General features: G+C 48.4%; 1 protein-coding gene across 1 annotated transcript; it reads left to right on the top strand.

Moving 5' to 3' along the window:
- Positions 1 to 238: 238 nt before the first annotated feature.
- Positions 239 to 19,074, top strand: hs3st1l2 (heparan sulfate (glucosamine) 3-O-sulfotransferase 1-like 2). The gene is made up of 2 exons (XM_088908663.1): positions 239 to 719; positions 15,458 to 19,074. Exon 2 carries the CDS (start codon positions 15,570 to 15,572, stop codon positions 16,449 to 16,451), a length of 882 nt encoding a protein of 293 aa, XP_088764789.1. The 5' UTR covers positions 239 to 719; positions 15,458 to 15,569; the 3' UTR covers positions 16,452 to 19,074.
- The last annotated feature ends 779 nt before the right edge of the window (positions 19,075 to 19,853 follow it).

The following is a 19,853-nucleotide window of genomic DNA, read 5'->3' as shown; positions in this document are numbered from 1 at the left end:
ACATAGAGGGGGAAGAGAGAGAAGAGTGATAAAGAAAGGAGTCAGCAAGAGGTGGAAGACAGGAATGAGAAAGGAGTGAGACAGACAGTGTGATGGAGAGGAGTGAGAGAGACAGAGGGGGAAGAGAGGCGTGATAAAAAAAGGAGTGAGAGAGGAGGAGAGAGACGAGTGATAAAGGAACAAGAGAAAGAGAGAGGAGAGGAGTGAGAGACAGGGGAGTAGAGAAATAGAAGAGGGAGAGAGACAGAAAGAGCTCAAGAAGAAGGGAGCGAAATTGGAGAGCGAGAGAGGAGAACAACAGCAAGAGTGTGAAAGAAAAGGAGGATGGGGGCAAAAAGGAGGGTGGAGGGGACTGGGAAAGACAGCGAGCGAGAGGGAGTGGGGTGGGTGAAGGGAGGGGGAAGTGGAAATTTCCCAGTGGAAAGATTCTAGTGTTTGTGCTCACCGCACTCCCTGTGTTACTCACTCTCCCAGTCACTCACTCACTCACTCACTCACTGGCTTCCACACCGCGGAGCACCACAAAGCCGCCAGGTCGCTCTCTGCTCCACGCACACACTCGGCGCGCGCAGGGCTGAGGGGGCAGAGAGGAAGGAGGAAAGAGGGAAGCGCAGAAAAGGGGGAGACGCACCGACAGGAGGATCACATCGAAGGAAGCAGGGAAAAGGCTCATCTCTCAGCCTGCAGGAACCAGACTTCGCCCTGCTGCTCCAGAACAGGTACGCTCCCGGCTTTCTGCCTCTCTCGTCTCCCTCCTTCTAAGAGTGGCTGCACTTTGGGGTGATGCTCTCTCGTCTCTCTGGAGCTGAAATCTGAAATCTGTGCAGCCTGTCGAGGGTCTCGGCTGTGTTATCTCCCACCCTGCTGCCCTGCTTCAGGACTCCTCCTGCACTTCTTTGTCTCCGGGGCGGGGAGCAGCCTCCCGCACACCAGGAATTGTGCTGGAAAAGCTCTGTCGTGCAGGAGTTTTCCCTTTTCTTTCCGCCTTTCACTTTGAAAGCCAGGAGCCGATTCCAGAGGTGACCTGGAATGTAGCCTGTGCTCCGAGATTAGGAGGCTCCTAGGGCACTCTGAGGGACACGAGAGTGACAGGCAGCAGTGATCAGAAGTTTTCAGATGCTGGCTGTGCAGCACAGATTGAAGTGAGGGGAAGGGTAGTTTGTGTACAGTGTCAAAGGCTCCTCAAAGTTAAATAACAGGTGCTAGCTACCCTAGGAGGGGTTTTTTTATCTTTCATCTAATCTGCGGGTTCGCTGCCTGGGACAATGAGGGGTGTGAAATGACTTTGACGGTAGAAATAAAATCTAGTTTGTCCGTAACACAGAACCCAGCATTCTTGGTTTACTTGGCTCGATTCTACTTTCTGTTTTTCTTCACTCGGCTGCGAAGAATCATTTGTGATGAATTAGGAAACAAACCCTGATTGGTCTTTAAAAAGCTAGGAGCTTCACTCCCTGTGGGTATCTTCTGCCAGTCTGACTGAGGTGAAGGGTTTCATCAGAGAAAGGGCACGGATACATATTCTGATGGCACCAACAGTGCAAGACTCATGCCTTGTATCGATACATCTATACGTTTACACATTTGCACATGTGCACTTGTGGATAGATCAGAATTGTATTATTTTGGCAGTTTGCTGAGGTACTAGTCGTTGGCACAGATACTGTTAACGGGTCAGAGATTCCGGTCTGTTTCTTGTCGATTTTGCAGCCTTGCATCTTCATAATCAGCTGAAGAGGGCTGTGTGAGGAGCACAGACATTTATTGGGTCTTTGTAGCTGTATTAGTTCTGAAATGCTTTTAGCATTAACAGCCACCCGACAAGTCACAGGACTTGCTGAGAGGAGATCACCTCTGCAGCAGCTTTGTACTGTATCTTGGAGCTGTGTATTTTTGCATACAATTTAATCAAATGATTCTTTATATTTCTGTTTATCTGCTACATTTTTTAATGAAACTTTTTTGCTGACATTTTGTAACAAGAAATAAGGTACTTAATGTCACCCCTGAGTAGACGTCCAGGTCACACAATGGCTGGACTGCTAGACTGTGCATGGTACAAGCAGGCAGGACCACGCTGACCAGAAACTCAGTGTAAGTCTTTTAAGAAATCAACGGCTCATGCATTGTGCTCTTTTATCGTGTTTCTTTATAACGGCTGCACACAATAACGGGCTGAGGTATGAATGCGGTGTTTTGAAAATCCTAGTAATTTAAGCTGTCAGGAAGGTCGGTGCATATGAAGATATAGCTACCCGTAACTTTGCTCGCTTATTTAATGTTTAATCTGCTTTGAGACGATTAAAAAAGCTGAGGACAGGCAGCACAAAATTGAAAAGCGCTCTCTCTGGTCTGCATCATCCCCAGTCTGAGTCTGAGTCTTGGGCTTTTTGTTACGCTTGTTGTTGTTAAGCCTGCTGCAAATTAAGAGAAAGATCTGTGGATGATCCCACCAGCTGTTCATGGTGAAATTGAAACAGCTACAAAGACCCAACAAATGTCCCGTGCTTGTCCCTGATCAGTCTATCTTTACTGAGGTGTATCATTAAGGTGTATTTTTACTCAAAGGGTTGTGGGAGTATGGAACAAGCTGCCTAGCCATGCTAGGGAGCTGTAGAAGCTGATACCATGGTTTCTTTCACAAAATGGCTTGGATCAGTTAGCTACTAGCAACCAAAGGAGCTAGTATTGTCAAGTCGCCTCCTTGTAACCTTTCTTCTGTGTTTATAATGCTAATACAAAATGTAACTGTGTCTCATTTGGTATTGTCAGTTTCATCCACTCATTCTTTAATGTCCTGTTTTAAAAACTATATTTTTGTCTTTTGCTGTCCCAAATGATATCGATATGATACTGCTTTCACAGTATCATGAACCTTTTATGCTCCTCCTCGTTGTCCGTCTGTTAAAAAATCCTGGGTTACGAAGCTGGCTTATACTGGCAAAGCTGAAAAATCGTTTTCACCCAGCTTAGAGAAGCATTTGTAAAACTGATGTTTTGTGCTAAGATAAATAGTTAAGGTCATCATTTATTGTTGCAGCTGTTATTATCGTTTAATTTTCTCCGACCAGGTTCAAAATCTGAAGTTTTTTCAGGTCTTTTGAATCACAAAAGAACAGGGATCTCTAATCCTGGTCCTGGAGGACTATTGTGCTGAGATTTTCTACGTATCTTTAAAGCACCAGGGTCCGAGGAGCTGATAATTTAAGATAAATCAAATCGGTCCCATGAGCTACCAATGAGGTGATTTATGTTGTTAAGAGTTAAAAGTTGGAATTAAAACCTGTGGACATCAGCCCTGCAGGACCAGGACTGAGCCCTGACGCAGAGTCTGTGCTCTGGGAAAACTGGCAGGTATATTAGAGATCAAGGATGCAGAAAGGCCTTAACCTACAATCTGCACTACACTTAGGAGATAATCACCTGGAAAGCAGCGACTTTAACTTTGCATTGTAGCAATATACCATAGGCTTCTGTCTGTCACAAAGCCCAGGAGTCACTCATCTGCTGCTCTCTGTCAGGCCCAGAGCCATTAGTGCAATAGCAGGCTCATCTTTGCTTGCCTGAGTGCTGGAGGTTTGTTGATCAAGGAAGCTTTAAAAGCCTTAAGGAGCCCAGAGCATCAGTTTCATGCACACCCACAAGTGTTTAAAAATTAACTACTCTTTCCCAGCAAGTTATTGGGTGTGCTGAATAACCTCCTCGATCGCCTCTCCAGTGATGCATGCCACTTTCGCTCGGAGCGTTTCACTTCACTCCTCTGCTTTCCTCGAAACCATCTCTCCAAACCCTTTGCAGATGGAATAGTTTTGAGGTCTGCGTTCAAAAACCTTACATGGAAGAACTCAGGGGGCACCCAACGAGACATAGGATGAGTGAGAGAACCACCTTCTTCAATTTGCTTTCATCCGAGAGATGAAAGGTCGAGTAGCACTGGCTGTGTTAAGAAACTAACCCCTAGCCTGGGCTGTGTGGCAGGGTGACACTAGGAGTCCATTTTTCCTGACCGCGATAGTTCAATATGTGACCTTCTGTCTGTCTCAGAGAGGGACAGCCTAGCCTTTGCTTACTCTCAGAGTCACCCAGACTAATCTGGGCAGACAGTGCCAGTTGTCAGCTCACAAGATCTGCATCCAAGGAGCTGTAGGTTTTTAACAGCAGGTAGCGTTCTACTTGCCTGGACAGACCGCTAGACAAAAAGTAACATGTTTACACAGGAGGAGGTCACTTCTGCCTGTATTGTCCTGTTTGTGCTCTTAAAATAGGAATATAGTCCTTCCATTGCAGATATCTATCTGCTTGAAGGATCAGTGCTTTCGTGACACTGTGAAAGATTTCTCCCACTCGTCACCACCTGGATGGATTGTGGTTTAGAAGGGTTAAAAACGCCCCATTTGTTTTGCACACTGACCAGCTGGATAACAGACACATGGACAACCAGATAGGGTGATAGGTATCTTCAGGAAGGCTCCTGTCAGAGGGGTCCCTTGACTCTGTGTTGCTATACAGCACAGTGGCCTGGGTATTGTTATAAATTTCTCCAACGTTGGGGACTTGGAACTAAAGTGGGGAAGATATGAGCCACCCAGATTTGGAACGGATGACCTTGACACAGTATGTGTGTGTTGTTGTTTTTTTTTTGGTGGGGGGGGGGGGGGGTGGGCAGCAGGCATGGATTAATTGCAGACTCGTTAGGAATTGAAAAAATCGATCTCTACTGCTCTATTTGTCTTAACAAAAAACAATTTGTGAATTGCAGGCTTTTGGACATAGACAGAGGTCAAAACTTTGACCTTAAAAAAGCAATGTAATGCCATTGCAGCTTATTGCAGCCTTTTGGAAATGGTTGCTATGTCACTGAAGGGGGCCCAGGCTTGCCAAGCTAACAGAACTGTCTCTACTACAGCACTAGCGTGCTCCATTTTTTCAGGACACCCAGTTTCATCTGGTTTTCTATCAATTTCATGAACGGAACATTTGAAATCGCACCTGGACTTTGAAACAGTGTGCTCTGTCATGCAGACATGCTTAACAATGTGTGCAGACACCTTCATTACAACAGCTGGCCTGTGGAGAACTCAATCCACGTCCCAGAGCCAGCGTGAGGGGAGGGAGAGGGAAGGGGCAGCAGAGGAATGGGAACAGAGGAAACAGGGAAATTTGCTCGGCAGGCGGCATCAGCTTTACCCCACATCAGACAGTAATGAATGGAAGATGCACTGTGCAGGGAGGCTGCTTTATTTACACTGAGAAAGGGATAATGTGTGAAGAAATTACTGCTTCCCGCCCCTGAGGAGACCTGCTCCACATAATTGGTCTATTTGAGAACGATTAACCCTGAGAAACCCCAAATCAGAGGGAAGTGCATTCCGTAATCTGGGAATGAGGACAGACAAGGGAAGGAGAAGGACGGGGAGGTGTGATCTGTGTGCTATCTGTCTACTATGCCCCTTCAAACCCATCTCCCCAGCTGCCTCCGAGCCCCAATTTGTCCTCGTCTGTGAGAACGTCTTCATTACCCAGCGCTCCTGTGTGCTGTAACGGAGTGTGGGGAGCCCAGCGGGAGAGTCACGATCTGCTCCCCTGGCAGAGGACGACTTACTGTACATGCACAATTCCAGCACCCTGACTTCGCTCACCCTGCTCCCTTCTGCCATCTGCTCTGGGGCTTTCCCTCGCTCTGGCTGCTGGGGTTTTTTTATCCAGCGAACTCATCTCCCTTCCGGATCGCCTTATCGTGTCGGCCCACTGGAACCACAGCCTCTTCCCCGGTCTCCAGTTTCGATTGTCGTGTGTGTGAGATTCTTTTCGGTCAGGCCGCTCCGTGTGTGCGCAAACGCGCCAAAACCACACTCCACGGCTGGAAGCGGTTGGACCTGAAGCAACGCCACCGAAAGCGCCGCAGCCTGTCGCTTGAGACGCAAGGACTTTGGGGCTCCAAAAAAAACGAACTCAGGGCTCGCCGCGGCCTGTCTGCCGCGGCTCACGGCCTGTCTAACGGTGTCTTCTTTCTCAGCACGTCTGGTCTCCCAGCCAGGTGAACGCATGGCCGAGGTCCACTGGCCCAGTGATTCATCCAGCTCCAGCAACAGTGCTCAGGTTGTCTCTGCAGAGTCAGAACCCTGCATCTTTCTCCTGTTCTGTCAGCAGAGAAACAGAATGAAGTGTGAAGCGAATACTCAGACTCGTATTACCTTGCCAGGGGCATTCAGACGGGAAACTAAGCACAGAAGATCTAGAAAAGGCAATTGCTGTCTACCTTTTCCCCCCTCACACCCTGAGATAACACGGAAAACCAAATTAAATGAATGAAATATGATCGTACACCCATCTCCCCCCCCCATAAACGGGTCACACAGTGTTTTGCCCGACAACAGTTGCCCCCCTTATTGCATCAGGTTCCCCCTGCTCCAAAGAGGGGAGCTGTGGAAATGTTTTATGGCAAGATTGGAGTCTGCTTTAATGTTCCACTGATCTTTAAAATCCTGAGGGCAGCGCGGGACCTCTGTTTAATGTTTCATTGTAAAGACAAAATGAGCACCATCACCGCCTGGCCTCCCCTCATTAGTGCAGCTCTCCGGGGACAAAAACAGCTTCATCCCCATTATCGACTCCCAGACCCTGAAGGCTGATGAGCTCTCTAATGCAGGACAGAGCAGAGCTTCGCAAGCCGATCCATAATCCCAGACAGCCAATCGAAATACCGTGGGAGTCAGGACAGCAGGCCAGAAACAACAATCACAGCTTCGACTTGCTTTCTGCAGGTCCCGTTTACTTAGCTGGGAATCACAGCTCTGTTTTCTTGGGGGGGATCTTCTGTCCTCACTAGTTCATAAGAGTGCAGGTCTGAGCAAGTTGAGCTGAGTGAAGGTGCCTTGCTGTCTTTAAGAGGAACGAGGGCTGTGAGTATGGCTGTCCATGCATCTGTCTTTGTGTACGTGAGTCAGATTGCGAGTTTGAGCCTTTTACAGAGTACAGTAGGGGGATGCTCTTCAGAATGAGTAGCAAAACATGAATCAAAGGACACTAGAGGAAGTGCATTTAAAAATGAGCACAGGTGGCACTTCTTTACACAAAGGGTTGTGGGAGCATGGAACAAGCTGCTCAGCCATGTTGTGAAAGCTTATGCCGTAGGCTTCTTTCAAGATGAGGTCCAAAGGATCTACATGGGCCAAATGGCCTCCTCTAGTTTGTATGTTCTTTAGGGTTCTTATGTTCTTAAGGGGTCTGCTTGACCAACACATGCATATCAGTGTGTGTTTCTGTAAGCAGAACGCATGTGTGTGTGCACCTCTTCATAGCCAAGACTGAGTAAGTGGTCCCTCTGGGTAACCGCTCTCGCAGTTTTTCAGAATATCACACAAAAAACCTTGAGTAAATACGCTTCATAAGCTGATGATGAGAAATGGGAGGGATGGAATGAGAGTGAATGTGAGGGAGAGACAGGGTAGCAGATGGCTCACACTCAGGTATTTCATTTCAAATGAACAAACTGTGCCCCCCTCCTCGCCCCATTCCTGCGCTGTGGTACACTCATAACACCCCATCTGCCTGTGTTTACACGGTGCTCTCCAACGCCTCCTCTCGCCCACTCCTCACCTCATTCCCAGCAGGAACGCTGGCCATTATGGCACGGTGCTCTGCAAAATGTGTCTCGGTTTCTTCATACCTTTAAACTCCACTGATCATAATCAAAACGCTGGATTCCCTGGCAGGCGTGCACACTACTGACGTATACACCTCGCGTGCACAGACAACTGTACTGAATTAGCACAAAAAAATGGCACAAGGGGGGTTTTGCAAAGTGCATAGCAGACTGATCCAGTTTTCATGCTTATTTTGATAAAACTAGAGCTCACCTGCTGAAAAGACTTTTTACAAAGCCTTTGTTTGGCTATGAAGAGACATGCATGAGACCTAGAGACTGCTGTTCAACTGCAGGCTGTGCCGTTTGCAGACGGTGTCTGTGCACCCTCAGTAGATGGGTGACCTCAGAACAAGACCCCTGCTGACTCCCACGGCTGAGCAGACACCCCGAGGCCCATCCACCCTGGGGTGGAGCGGGGGGGGGGCTTCAGCTGCTGTGCTGGTCAGGGGTGACCGCGCTCCAACAGGCAGATTCCCTGGCAGGAGCAGTGAGAGCCGTGATCTCCCCAGGGCATGTCTGGGAATGCACAGCCTAGAGGGGCTGCCCTAGCTGAGGGCTTTTATATTTGGGGTGGCAGGGTTGGCATTTGTGAAAGATATAGTTTGCCTTCTAAAACAGGCTGTACTACCAAAAGGTGCACACATACTGGTCTCTGTAGCCATTATACGGGTGACCCCCTTTTAACACTGTGGGGGCGAAGCGGAACTGAGGGGCAAGTGGAGCAGAGCTGCACAGAGCTTGTATCCACACCGGGCACGACTCTGAGGCACGTTCTGCACGAGGAAAGACACTCACGATACTTCTCACTGTACGCTGTCATACTTCGAGAGCTTTTTAAAGAACTTTTTTAAATAACAGAATAAAAACTCAGAATTCTCCACATGACACAAGAGAAGAGCTGTAATTGTTTCCTGCTTCACGTTTCCTTCCGCTGGTAGATTTAAGACAATACGATCTGGGATTTTAGGGAACACCTAAAATGGGGTGATGGTTTGGGTGGCAAAGCCATATTTAGAGCAACTGCCATCCTGTGCCACCCCTCTGGCTGTGCCCCTGGCTGAGGGGGGTAACTGGAGATTCTAGTGAGCAAAAAGAATTAAACATGCTAGCAAGGTTAGTTAGGGGTAGTTCAGACGGGGAGCTGCGTCAGCATGCGTAGGCCGCAAAGGAACAAGTAAAGGTTTATTCCCTGCTGAAAAGAGAAGAGAAGAAACACAACGTTTCAGCTGTGGAGAAGAACACCCAAACTCCACAGCCGAAACGTTGGGTTTCCTTTCTTCTCTTTTCAACAGGGAATAAACCTGTACTGGTTCCTTAGTTAGGGGTAGACTGATGCATCAGTCAGGATTGAAAAATGTCATCAAATATGAAGTCATTTACAAACTGGCTGCTGCTGCACCGGGGACTCTTAAGACTCGTCGTGTGTCCTTATTGCTGGGATTCTTTTTTTCTTCATTTCAGCTCCGGCCTGGTGTTGCATCAGCGTTTTAAGCGTGCAGACTGGGGGCTGCAATTGACTTCCTTTCTCTTCCTCTCTCTCCCTCTGCCTTGAGCTGCTGGCTGTTGCGATTTAATGAATGGTTGCCATGGTGAGAGTTTTCCCCAGCCCCCCCTGCGCACACACACAGACACACACCTCATCTGCTTCTTCACCTGACACAATATAATGAGCTCTGGAACACCTGAACACAGGGAGTGATGAGCACTTTCTCCTTTTACATCTTTTACATTAAGGTTGCTCTTCCCTTGTTCTCTCCTCTTCCTCCCACTCCCACAACTATAACACCATGGAGAAGGGAGAAATCACTTCACCGGCGGAGTTCAAGGGGAGGATCTAGGTAGGGCAGATTGTACAAAACCAGAGCAGAATTCAGGTGGGGAAGAAGAGTCAGTTTAATGATTGAGCAGTTAGGATCTTGGTTTGGCATCTCATCCAAAAGACGGAACATCCTGCAACGCTGGTTTTCCAGTCACACAGAGGGGTGTGGCTTCATTTTTGACAAACTCTAGTCTAGAGGGAAGAGCGCCACCTACTGGTCGGCCAGCACTACTTACAGCAGGGACGTAGTTTTCCTTCGAGATCTCCCCTCCCTGCTCAAGCTGCGGCTGTATTTGCCGTCTGAGCACCAGATCTCTTAATTAAAATTACTAGACAATATCTAACTGAACCTTCTCGCCAGAGGTTAAGAGACAAGGTCTCTTGGCTGAGCTAAAATCAAAACAGTCCATGGTGGTAATGCGTTGAATGTTGTTTCCTGACAACACCCAGAAGAGATGAGAAGAGTGACAGCTACAGCCCAATTATTATTTGTCACTACAGCTCAGTCTGCACTTGCCCTTATGGTGCCTTGTTTTAAAGAAGTACTGTAAATCAGTGGTTTACTCTTCTTTAGCCATGTCATGAACCACAGGGCGTGGTTGCAATGAATGAGCTTTGGCCCTTAAATCAACAGCCAGCTCTAATCTGTAACCTGGCCAGCGAACAGCAGGAGCTGCTCCAGATGCCTGTTGTTCATGTTAGAGGACGTGCCAGGCGGAGGCATGACTAGACCGCACGTCCAGTCGAGTTGCTGGCCATGGTTGTCCCTGGGGCAGAAGCCCAGTGCACCCGAGTACAGAATGGCTGCTGGACCTCGGGGAGCTTCAGCCCATGTGGCGGATGAGTGGCAGGGTGGTCCGGGGTCCGGGGGAGAACGGGCACAGCTAGGCTGGTTTCCCCCTGCCCTGGGCAGATCTGAACGGAGGAAGCCACGCTCCAGGCAGACACAGTGCGGCGAGTTTGATCCGGAAGGCGAGGGGCGCGCGAGGCTGGGTGCCAATCGAAACCACTGCTGCCGCCAAGCTGCTCGTGCCAAAGACCCTTTAATTAGAGCAGACTGGAGGCAGCAGACCAGACGGTGGGGGGGGGGATTTGGATGTGTGACCTCATTGACCCAGATCCGCAGAGGCAGAGAAGTGAGGAGGGTGTAGGGGGTCTGGACTTTTTAAAGGGTTTAGTTTGAAACACAGCTGGGCATCTGCCTGCAAAGACCGTGCGGATGTACCGGAGGCCACTTTCTCCAAAACAAAAGGAAAAGGGGGAACTCGTGCACTTTCCCGCAGTTACGGCAGTATTCTTTTCCAAGTCAGTCACTCACGTCAGACGCACGAAAAAGCAGATGCAAGCTTTGCTCTGCTTCTGCAGACATGAGCTCAGCTTCTCGCTGCTGTGGTTATCGGTGGTGGTGGAGCCGGTGCCCGGTGTCACAGGCTGTAGTCCTTCCCTGGAAGCCGGCCCAGTGCCAATGTCCCGCGGTGGCAATCCGCGATTTCCGCCGGGTCTTCAGGATGACAGATCCGCAGGCGCGCTCGGCCGTCGTGACAATCACTCAGTAAGCGAAATGAAGAGCGGGCAAGCCGGTATCAGCTGTTCCACTTTCCGTCTTCTCCTTCACTTCGTGTTACTAAGAGGATTACCAAACCCAGCACTAAGCAATAGTTGTTGTTGTTTTTTTCCCTGTTATTCAAACCGAAGAACACGCACCCGTATTAATTTGCCCAAATCGGGAATGTGACACAGAAATACCCGCGTCTGGAAAATAAAATGTAGATAGGAAAACCGGCAAAACACCCGGCCCTTCGGGGTACCGCGTCTAATTAAAAACAGACCCGGCTGCCACTGCCATTGATTGGATATTGAGTTTTTATTTTCTGGTCAGTGATTATTCCCTGGTTTACTTAACTTCGTATATCCCTTATTCACCACAGCGTCTCTTGGAAACCGTAAACGAGCAAACATCTGAACATAGTGCCAACAAACACAATGTATACGGGTAAAAACAAAACAATTTAACGGGAAACACCAGGAATCTAAAACATATTAAGCAGCTTTAGCGAGGGATGAATTGTGGGATCTGGAGGTGCAGATTCATAAGGATTTCATATACTGCTGTGCGGTTTTCTTTTGGGGGAAACGAATCTCTCTGCACAGTAAAAAAACACTAAAGCTCTTTTAATGCGCCACACCGATTCGTGACACCCCGCTTCTCTTCGCGAGAGCTCTTTCTGGATCACTGACAGCCGCTAACGCAGAATACCGGCGAAGAACCGACAGATCCCCCCTCCTCGTCTAAACCCATCCTCTGCCTTTTTATCCCCGTCTCTTCGCGCTAATCTTCCTCCTCTGCCTGGCCGTCTCCAGCGGAGCTCCTCGTGGTGTGCGCGTTATCAGCGCGGCAGGTCGGTGGTCTGCTCGTCTGCGATGGGAGGTTTATCAGCGGCGCGCAGCACTGGCGTTGCCAAAAGGGGTGGCTAATCGGTAGCTTTTACTAGGCGCGAGTCCCCCCCCCCCCCGAGAGCAATCTCTGACACTGTGCCCCCACCCCAACTGAGAACAGAGACACCTCCCCACAACTAGTCTCCGTCCTTACCGTCTCTCATGACAGAATAAATCCCACAGACCTCCATTAACACGCTTAGGCACACTAACGCTCTGTGACACATGCGCGGGCACAGAGCGCGTGTATGGGTGTCTATTTGATTCTATTTGAATAGATAGATGATCATGAAGATTTTTGTGGATAGGTTGTTCCTGCTATATTGTATGTATGCATATATATATATATCCAAGATCAAGATGATATCTTTGTTACAGTTTTCATCATAGGAATTTAAAAACCCGTGGAGGAGAATGGTGAGTTTTTGCATGCCAGGTGGTCAGTATGGCCCTGTTGGTCACGGCCATCTGTGTTACAGGAGAGTGAGTCTGGTAAGGGGGAACAGGTAGAGGTTACAGTCCAGCTCCAGGTTTTGCAGAATACACTACAGTATTTTTGAAGCCTGGGTGGAAAATGCGCTCTGTTCTGTTCACTCTGTTTAATACTGGACTATTTTCACATTTCGTTTGCCGATTTCCAAAATCTCAAATGCAGAAACAAACAGATGTTACAGAATCTATAAATGAGACCCTTGTCTACCTTAATATATCATCCCCATCTTTCTACAGATGTTCCCTCTCCAGCTCAGCTCTGCGGTGGGGGGCTCAGCTGTGACTTGGCCATTAACAGGCAGCTCAGGGGGGGTCAATTACATTGTGACTGGGGAGGGAATCGCACTGCATGGTGTGTGATTCCTTCAACTCTGAAGCCATACAAGAAGGACTGATGCTCCGTCCACAGTCTTACCTAGTAAAAGATCAATATCACGCTGCAAGAATCTGATTCAAAATGGGCAAATCCACCTATCCCATCGATCTTCTATTAATCGTCGATCTTCAATTCGCTCCATCTAAGACAGGGGCCTATCCCAGCGAGCAACGGGCACAAGGCAGGGTACAGCCCGGGTGGGCCGCCAGTCCATCGCAGGGCTCACACACAGATCCAACCTCAGACACGCACACACTCACACCAGGGCCACTTTTCCCAGAAGCCTAATTCAACAACCAGTATGTCTTTGGACTGTGGGAGGAAACCAACCTGAATTTGGGAGAACATACAAGCTCCACACAGACAGCACCCCTGGTTTGGAAAGTATCTATGGACCCCAGTGCTGCAAGGCAGCAATGCTAACCACTGTTCCACATAATAATAATAATAATAATAATAATAACAATTAATAGGTTTATTACATGCTGAAAAAAAGAAGAAAGAAAACACAACGTTTCGGCCGTGGAGCCTTCTTCAGGTGTGGATAATAATAATAATAATAATAATAATAATAATAATAACAATAACAATAATAATAATAATTATAATAATACACATTGACACAGGAGCACAACAACAGAGACAGACACTGGGGTCTGTAGAGCTGCTGGATCTCCCCAAGGGCCAATTAAACTGAGCAAACAGGAACACCTCACCAGCAAGACATGGTTCCTATTCAAGACACGCTAATTAATAACAAAGTCACAGCACAAAGACTTTCATCAGAGCGACACTCGGCGACACCTCAAGTGTTCCTGCAATGGTCGTCTGAATGGTTATTCTAAAGACGTCCTTATTTTTTGAATGGCATTACTCTCACGCCCGTAAAGGTTGTCCACATGCACATGCACTCCACATCATCCCCCCAGTCGGACGGGCTTGGAGGGGAGGCCGCAGGGACACGCACTGGGAGCCGAGTGACGAGTCTGCGGGTCCCAGGCGGGCGCCGGTCCCCCTTTGCTGGGAGACGGTGACGCGCGAGGCGGCCGCGCGAGCTTTCTGTGACGCGCTCAGGCGCGCGCGGGGCCCCGCCGGGAGGTCGGCCGCGTGGTCCCCCGGGGGAGGATGTCGGATCCCCGGTTCGAAATGGTCGCGTCCCGCTGGGGACGCCGGGGAAAGATTAGAGCATGACCTCATCGGCAGTCTGCAATTAATGACGTGCATTTGGAGCAATCATTTCAGTACATGTTAGTACTCTTATTGTTGGCGTCAGGACTTTATTCTTTCAGAACTAACTTAATACACGTCCGTGCGCCCATCCCTTCATCATCAGGGAACCACTGCCGCCCGATGAGACAGATGTCTGTTTCAGAATCTTAAGGAAAAAGGAAGGAGAGCTCCCGTCTGAGCTAAGTGCTATTTTAATTTCAATTCCACAATCGGGGAATTCATCTGTTATCGAGGAAACCTCTTTTTAAACGCAGTTCAAAGGGTAGGAGATGATTAGGTGTTTTAGATAAGTATCGGCAATAATGCACTGTGAAGCGAAGCTTTGCTTTGAAGTCAGTTCCAACGAGCACATTCATTTATGTTAACGCTTGATTAGTTTAACGCATTAATCAAGACAGTCGCTGTACTCGTTAAGAGCCGTGAGAATCATTATCTTTTCTCTACAGCACGATTAAATCCGGATAGCTCCAACTAACATACTAATAAACACAGATGAGATTACGCCTCCTGTTCCCAGCGAAAAAAAAGGCGTTTTTTAGTTGGCGCGCCTGTGGCTGAGTTCGCCACAAGGGGGCGATAGTCTCCTATCTACAGCGCTCGAGTCGCTTGTTACAGTACAGCGTGCAGTTCGCGGGACGGAACGGGAAGTAAACTGGGCATTTTCACTTGAGACAATTCAATGCATTTTCCTTTCGCAGTCTTAATGTGAAATATAATTTAATTAGGTTGAGCAGAATCGCCCTTATACTCTCTCTCTCTTGGAAACAGTTTTTACACGCCTGGGCTGTCTATGCACATGGTGTAGCTTTAGACATCTACTGGGACTCTTTAATACAATATTTCTACAACAACAGCAATAATAAGAAGAAAGTATTTCGATATCAATCCCATCTCTTAAAATAATGCTCTTATGTAAAGTAATACTGTTAATACTGACTTAAGCAAGTCCGACAACATATGTGATAGCATTTACGCCAACACCACAACACAGGGCCGGATTAGGGACATGGTCAAATAGATCAAATTTGGTTTTAAAAATGTGAATTTTTGGACGCAGATGTAAACATAAGTTGTCTTAAACATGATTATTTCATTTCATTTCCTTGTGCCACACCCTGTATAGTATATATCCTGTATCAGGATGGTCGAACGGAGGGGTTAGACAGGCAGCTGTCTGCAGATTCTTCAGGTCTCTCTAAAACAGCAGCACATCGACTGGTGGGAGTTCCCATGTTAATCTCTCTCACAATATGCTCCTTGAGTGCCGCCTGCTCTGACGTTTTACTAAACGCTTTGAGTGGAGTGTCCAGAAAAGCGCTGAATAAGTGTAAGGAATGATTTATTATTATTATTACTGTTATTACCGTTAATGTCATTATGTCTGCTGTTATAGCACCCTTCTTGTCAGATGGGCTTATAATAAGAAACAGTCTCTTGCAATTTGCTTTCTTCACAGACCTGTCCCAGAGGGCAGCAGCAGAGCACTCTGGGACATGCGCATCGGGTCCTGGTAGAGTGGGTCTGTCCTCCGCCCTGCCTGTCTGTGCACCCTGACCCCTCGCCCGACCATGCTGTGGACGGTGCTCCTCGCCGCCCTGCTGCTGCTCGTCCTCCTCCAGTCCCAGGTGTGCGTCTGCCTGCGGGAGCTGCGGCAGAGCGCCCCCGTCAGCAACGCCACCCAGAGGCTGCCCGGCGCCATCATCATCGGGGTGCGGAAGGGGGGCACGCGGGCCCTGCTGGAGATGCTGAACCTGCACCCCGACATCGAGGTGGCCAAGTCCGAGGTCCACTTCTTCAACCTGGACGACAACTACCGCCGGGGCCTGGGGTGGTACCGCGCCCAGATGCCGCTCTCCCTGCCTGGGCAGGTGGCCGTGGAGAAGACGCCAGGGTACTTCACGGCCCCCCAGGCGCCGGCGCGGGTGCGGGACATGAGCCGGGACGTGCGGCTGATCCTGATCGTGCGAGACCCCGCCGAGAGGCTGGTCTCGGACTACACCCAGGTGCTGCACAACCGCCGCGAGCGCCACAAGCCCTACCAGCCCCTGGAGCAGCTGCTGATGCGCGACGGGCAGCTCAACACCAACTACAAGGCCATCCAGCGCAGCCTCTACCACCTGCACCTGCGCAACTGGCTGCGCCACTTCCCCCTGGAGCAGATCCACGTCGTGGACGGCGACGCGCTGATCCGAGACCCCTTCCCCGAGATCCGGAAGGTGGAGAGCTTCCTCCACCTGGCGCCCAGGATAGCCCCCTCCAACTTCTACTTCAACCAGACCAAGGGCTTCTACTGCCTGCTCTCGGAGGGCCACGACAAATGCCTGGACGAATCGAAGGGGCGCCCCCACCCAGAACTGAGTGCTGACGTCCGACAGGCCCTGTGCCAGTTCTTCAGGGAGCCCAGCCAGCGTTTCTTCCAGATGGTGGGGCGGACCTTCGACTGGTGCTGATGCCCAGGGGCCCCGCAGAGGCCTCGCAGCCAGAGCCCCCGTGAGTACAGGCCACATGTGGACACGAAACCTCAGAGGAAGTAGAGGAAATGAGTGGATGGACATGCAAGGGTGCGAGGACACGGAAATCAGTAAGCAAATCTCATCGACAACCCAGCTCTGGAAACCTGTGTTTGGAAACCCGAGAGACAGCCAGAGCCCAGGTCTTCCCTTCTCTTTGTGTGGCTCCCTGACAGTGTCCTGCCAGCTTCTCCAGCTCGGGATGAGCTCTCCGGAGTCTTGCACAGCACAGACAGCTGTGCAGGGTATTGACATGTATACACTGAGGTGACGTCTATGCTAGACTAGAATCCTGGTGCTGGAGGCCCAGACACCTGCTGGGTTTCCTTCCAGCCGAGCTCACCGCTATACAATTGACCCCTTCATGGACTCAACAATAGGATTAGTTCAAACCGCTTGACTGCTTTCAGCACTTAAACGTCTTAAACCTTCATCCCTTGAAAATGCCTTTTAACTACAGCACTTCATTAACAAAATAAAATCCCCAACCCTTGAGTAGAAGATCCAACTCAAGCAACTCGTTAGTTCAATTAAGGCTTCAATTAGGTAATTCAGCTCAGCTGGAATGAAAACAGTAGGTCAGTGGTCCTGCAGGACCAAGAGTAAGAACCCCTGGAATAGAATATAAGCGTGCTCCAGCCAAGTGGGCTTTGGATGTAGTGGGAAGTTAGGGTTTTTTGGAAGAGTCCCCAGGAAGACCATTTAATGGCCACTCAAGTCAAAGCACTTTACGGGTAATGGGGACTCCCCTCCACCACCACCAATGTGCAGCCCCACCTGAATGATGCGACGGCAGCCATAGTGCACCAGTACTCTCACCACACACCAGCTATCAGTGGGGAGGAGAACAGAGTGATGAAGCCAGTTCATAGATGAGGGTTATTAGGAGGCCATGATTAGTAAAGGCCGGAGAAAATTTGACCAGGACACCGGGGTAACACCCCCTACTCTTTTCAAGAAGTGCCCTGGGATTTTTAATGACCACAGAGAGTCAGGACCTTGGTTTAACATCTTATCCGAAGGACTGCGCCTTGTGTCCCTGTCACTGTACTGGTGCATTAGGACCCACACAGATCCTTAGCTGTCCCCAGAGGTCTATCATCCAGCTACTGGCCAAGCTCACACCTGTTGAGCTTCAGTGGGCTACCAGTTGTGAGCTGCCGAGTGATGTAGCAGCTGACTTTATCGTTTGAAGAAGTGTACAAGGCAGCTATTCGTTAATGAGTTAAAAATACCACACATGACCAAAGCAAGGGCCTTCCCTCTGTAGGAAAATAATAGAGTTTCAATGCAGAAGCAGATCAATTGGCAGTTTGTTGTCTTGACTTGGGCGGCACACCGTTCATTTACCTACAGTGTCAGATGAGGAATAGCCAGAGATTACAGCCCTGTTTTGGCAGGGATCATTTCAGCCCTTATTAGTCAGTTCCCTACATGAAGGCATATCTGTGAGTTTGTCGATGAAAATTAACCGATTTGCTTATTCATGAGACGTTTGGTATTTATAGCGTGTCCCATAACAGTACACACAAAAACACTCGTTCCCGCCTCTACAAAGCACTAGAGCACAGAACGGAAAACCACAGAACTCCCACAAATGTGCAGACACAATCTGGGATGAAAGAAGATGAATTTGTGCTGTCTAAACGCTGTCATATAGTCTTGGCAACAGTGACTGAACTGTAGCAATGACAATAACAATGCTTCCACCTTGGTTGTTTTCGACTCTTAGCTGGTGTAATGTGGTTGCTGTTCCACCACTTAATATATGTCCGTCACTCCAGGTGTGTCACCGCTCCAGATGGGAGGGTGAAACGCAATCCAGTAGAGAAGTGAATCTCCAAAAACAACAGCTGCTTATCCTGCCAGAGAGCGTGCACTTCTCAGCAGAGTGGTCTTATCCCTCACCTTTGGACTCCAGGAAGACAATCATTCACAAAGGACAGCCAGTGCAGACAAATGTAACATTTCCATTATTTGCACCATTATGTTTTTTTTTTTTAATGAACAAATGACAATGCATCATACAATTGTGCAAACCAGGAGGAGATGAAAATAACAATCCTAATGACCATTTCACCCAGTGCAGAAAACCAGAAAATCAATTCCAAAAATGTTTAAACCTCCCTCCTGCAGCCTTAGATCGGGTTTGCATTGTTTCTCTGAAAAGAAGAGTAGGGAGTTTAAAAAGATCGCTGGGTTCACTTCTGAATCCATGGTGTAAAAAACCACAGCTGAATCTTTTGTGCTGTCAGCTGGGCCGCTGTGGTCAGTTGCTCAGGGCTCTGCGTCCACCGAGCTCATAGATTTATCAATATCAACGTCAACTGGATGGACTTTATTTTCCAGAGCCCTAGAGAGTCTTCTTTGAATGCCATATGGACAATTTTACTATTGCTGTAAATACATTGTGTTATATCGTTGACTTTGCATTATTGTTGTTAGCATTCTTAACATTGTGATTTCTTAGTGTTAATAAACCTGGGAGAAGAATGCAATTTTGTCGCTTTAAGAATGACCAGTTTTATATTTCAAGGAGCAAATAAATACATGGCACAAACAACTGATTGTATGTTTCGTGATTGATTACGGCTATCATGCCTACCATTCTTTCTTCTTCATGAGTTTTAAAATACTCAGCCATCCACTGCTAGTCAGCTCTGATCATTAAAGCGAAAGTTGTGTGCCTCCACTTCATAAAATCTTCCATTTTCAACAGCTCTTAAAATAAAAGCAAAAGACATTTCCAATGGGTGAAGGAAATGTCAGCCCTCAGGGATCAGAAAATGACAGGCTTAATTGGAAACTTTTAAAGACAACTCCAGCCCGCAAGGGACCGGAATTCCACAGGCTTCACGGTTTTGACTCAATCATCATTGCCTTTAAACGAAAATGTTTCCCATTAAGCAAATCATAAGTTACATTAAGAGATCAGGTGGAATGAAAACAGTCCCTGTGGCCCTTAGGGAGAAGAACTGTTAACAGCTAAAATGAAACACAAGGCAGAGACTGGAAAAGATTTGGCCAATTAAGTAGCAATTTCAATTAAGCTTTAAAGATGCACAGGAAGGGAAACAGGTCTGTCAGCCTGTTGAGTATCAAAGCTGTCCAGTCTTTTCTTCTTCTGCAGTTGGTCATGAAGTCCTTTCCCTACCTCAGACAGCAGGAAGTTGGAGAATCTCATGGAGAGCGGAGAAATGTACACAAGAACCCAGGCACCACTGTGAATTTCTCTCCGTGGGATTTCTGATTAACCACTGGGACAGATGTTGTATCCTTGAAGGCAAATGAGCATACTCAGCGGTCAGCTGTTAGTACATTATTAACTGCTGTAAAGGTCTG

This window comes from Atractosteus spatula, chromosome 2 (genome assembly GCF_055471065.1).
Source record: "Atractosteus spatula isolate fAtrSpa1 chromosome 2, fAtrSpa1.hap1, whole genome shotgun sequence".
Lineage (NCBI taxonomy): Eukaryota > Metazoa > Chordata > Actinopteri > Semionotiformes > Lepisosteidae > Atractosteus > Atractosteus spatula.
This window is presented reverse-complemented; position numbering and strand designations above follow the sequence as displayed.

What these genes read in the sequence shown, in the direction of transcription:
- hs3st1l2 (XM_088908663.1), top strand. Translation starts at nt 15,570, where the DNA reads ATGCTGTGGACGGTGCTCCTCGCCGCCCTGCTGCTGCTCGTCCTCCTC.